The 1,812-nt window shown below is 36.3% G+C and overlaps 1 protein-coding gene across 1 annotated transcript; it reads right to left on the bottom strand.

Moving 5' to 3' along the window:
- Positions 1 to 472: 472 nt before the first annotated feature.
- On the bottom strand, positions 473 to 1,440 carry LOC115712156 (uncharacterized). The gene is made up of 2 exons (XM_030640400.2): positions 855 to 1,440; positions 473 to 769 (listed from the first exon to the last, which is right to left on the bottom strand). The coding sequence occupies exons 1-2, from the start codon at positions 1,292 to 1,294 to the stop codon at positions 718 to 720; spliced, it is 492 nt and encodes a 163-aa protein (XP_030496260.1). The 5' UTR covers positions 1,295 to 1,440; the 3' UTR covers positions 473 to 717.
- Between the last annotated feature and the right edge of the window lie 372 nt (positions 1,441 to 1,812).

Raw genomic sequence — 1,812 nt, 5'->3', positions numbered from 1 at the left:
TCAAAATCTGGAGAGAGAAGTGTCCATGCTATCATCTGAAGGTGTTAAGAACTTTGTGACTAACAAAGACCATTCTGAACCTATTGAAAAGTCAATGACTTGCAAAGACAGATATGAAATTGTGGAGAGTTTTGATGATAACACTCCCACCATTGATGAATCCTAAATGGAAGTCAAACTTGTAAATGTCAAAGGAGTGGATGTATTAGATATCTTGTAATATGTATTGCAATATGTATTTTGTTGTTTGTACTTAAAGCATGAGCAATTAATTGTAACAAGTGTAACTTTTGTTGATCAATGAAATATAATCTACTTTTAATTAATTAAAAGCAAACATTGCTTTGAGTCTTGTATTACAAAATGTGTACTAATAGCAACAACAAAAAACATAAATTAGAAGGCCTAAACACTAAAGAATTTGTATCAAATGTAAGCATTATGTGCACTAATTCAAACACAACACATAATGTGCAGCAATAACAGTTTAAAAAACTAAAATTAAAAGCCCTAAACACTAAAGTGTTTGTGTTAAAAGTAAGCATCACGTGCACTAATTCAAAATACAACAGTTTGTGCACAAGATGCTACAACAAAACAATGCTCCATCCTATGTATTAGACCCTCCAGCCTCAGCTGACCCAGCTCCACCACCTTCTGCAGCTTGCCTAGCCTTCCTAACGTTTTCTTTTTCCCTTCTTTTCCTTCTTTTTAATGTTAACTTGTTTGGATTTTGGATTGGTGGCTTGCCCCCCTTATTCTTTTGGCCCTAAACAAAAACAATGACTGTTATTTTATTGACATAAGTATCCAAAGGACATATGTATACCAAATTACAGCTAAAAATGTGTTACCTGAGTTGGAGCAGGAGTAGGAGTAGGTGCTGCCTCATTCTTGCAAGTCCTCTTACTGTGTCCAGGTTTCTTGCATTTGCTACAATGCATAGTTGCACCAGTTCTCCTTGTCTTTGTGCAATTTGGAGGGGTGGCTCATCAACATCTCTTCTTCGATTTTTCTTTGGTTTGCCTGGCAAAATGTTTGCATCTGGAGGAAGGATTGGATTTTGACCTGTTTTGGGCCACTTATCAGGGCTTGGGACAGGGTAAACTGTATGTTCATAACACTTCTTGAAAGCCTCTATCTTGTAACAAAGGTGAACATAAGCATGAGATTGATGGTTGCAAAACCATATTGCAGCTAAGGCATGTCCACATGGGATGCCTGTCAACTGGAATCTCCTACACGTGCATATTTTCCCCTCTAAATTGACAGTGAAACCACCTCCTTGATTCATCTAAATTTGGAACATAGTTGCATTTGCCCTTGTTACGACACATCGTTTAGCAACCTCTGTTAGCTTAGTAGTAATTTTAACAATGTTGTTGTGTATAGGGCTTTTCCATTTTGATATACTCTCCATTTTTTTTGTAAAAATAACACATAAGCCAATACCTAAAAAGTAACAAATTAAAGTTCAAAATAAGTATTTTTTCATCAATGAGCATTGTAGTTGAAGCGAACATAATAAGAAATTACCTAATGGACTCCAATAGAGTAATAATTGGTTTGTCCCTTGCATCAAGAATTGCATTGTTGAAGCTTTCACAAATATTGTTCAACAACATATCACATTTCACCCCCTCTTTGAAATGTGATTTTGTTTATTCTGATGGTTGATTTGCTGCCAGCCAGTTGTATGCCCTCACATTCACATTCTTTATCTCTTCCATTCTCCTATCAAAATCTGCTTCAATGGTGGATCTGTCTGCATTCCACAGTAGTTGCTTCAGCAGTAGTCCAGGGAACTCATTC

The sequence above is a fragment of the Cannabis sativa genome, chromosome 4 (genome assembly GCF_029168945.1).
Source record: "Cannabis sativa cultivar Pink pepper isolate KNU-18-1 chromosome 4, ASM2916894v1, whole genome shotgun sequence".
NCBI lineage: Eukaryota > Viridiplantae > Streptophyta > Magnoliopsida > Rosales > Cannabaceae > Cannabis > Cannabis sativa.
Note: the sequence above shows the minus strand (reverse complement) of the source record. Positions and strands in the feature narration are given on the sequence as shown.

Coding starts and splice junctions, on each gene's coding strand:
- LOC115712156 (XM_030640400.2), bottom strand. CDS start 1,294: ATGAATCAAGGAGGTGGTTTCACTGTCAATTTAGAGGGGAAAATATGC. Junction 770..854: donor CTACTCCTGCTCCAACTCAG/GTAACACATTTT, acceptor GTTTTTGTTTAG/GGCCAAAAGAATAAGGGGGG.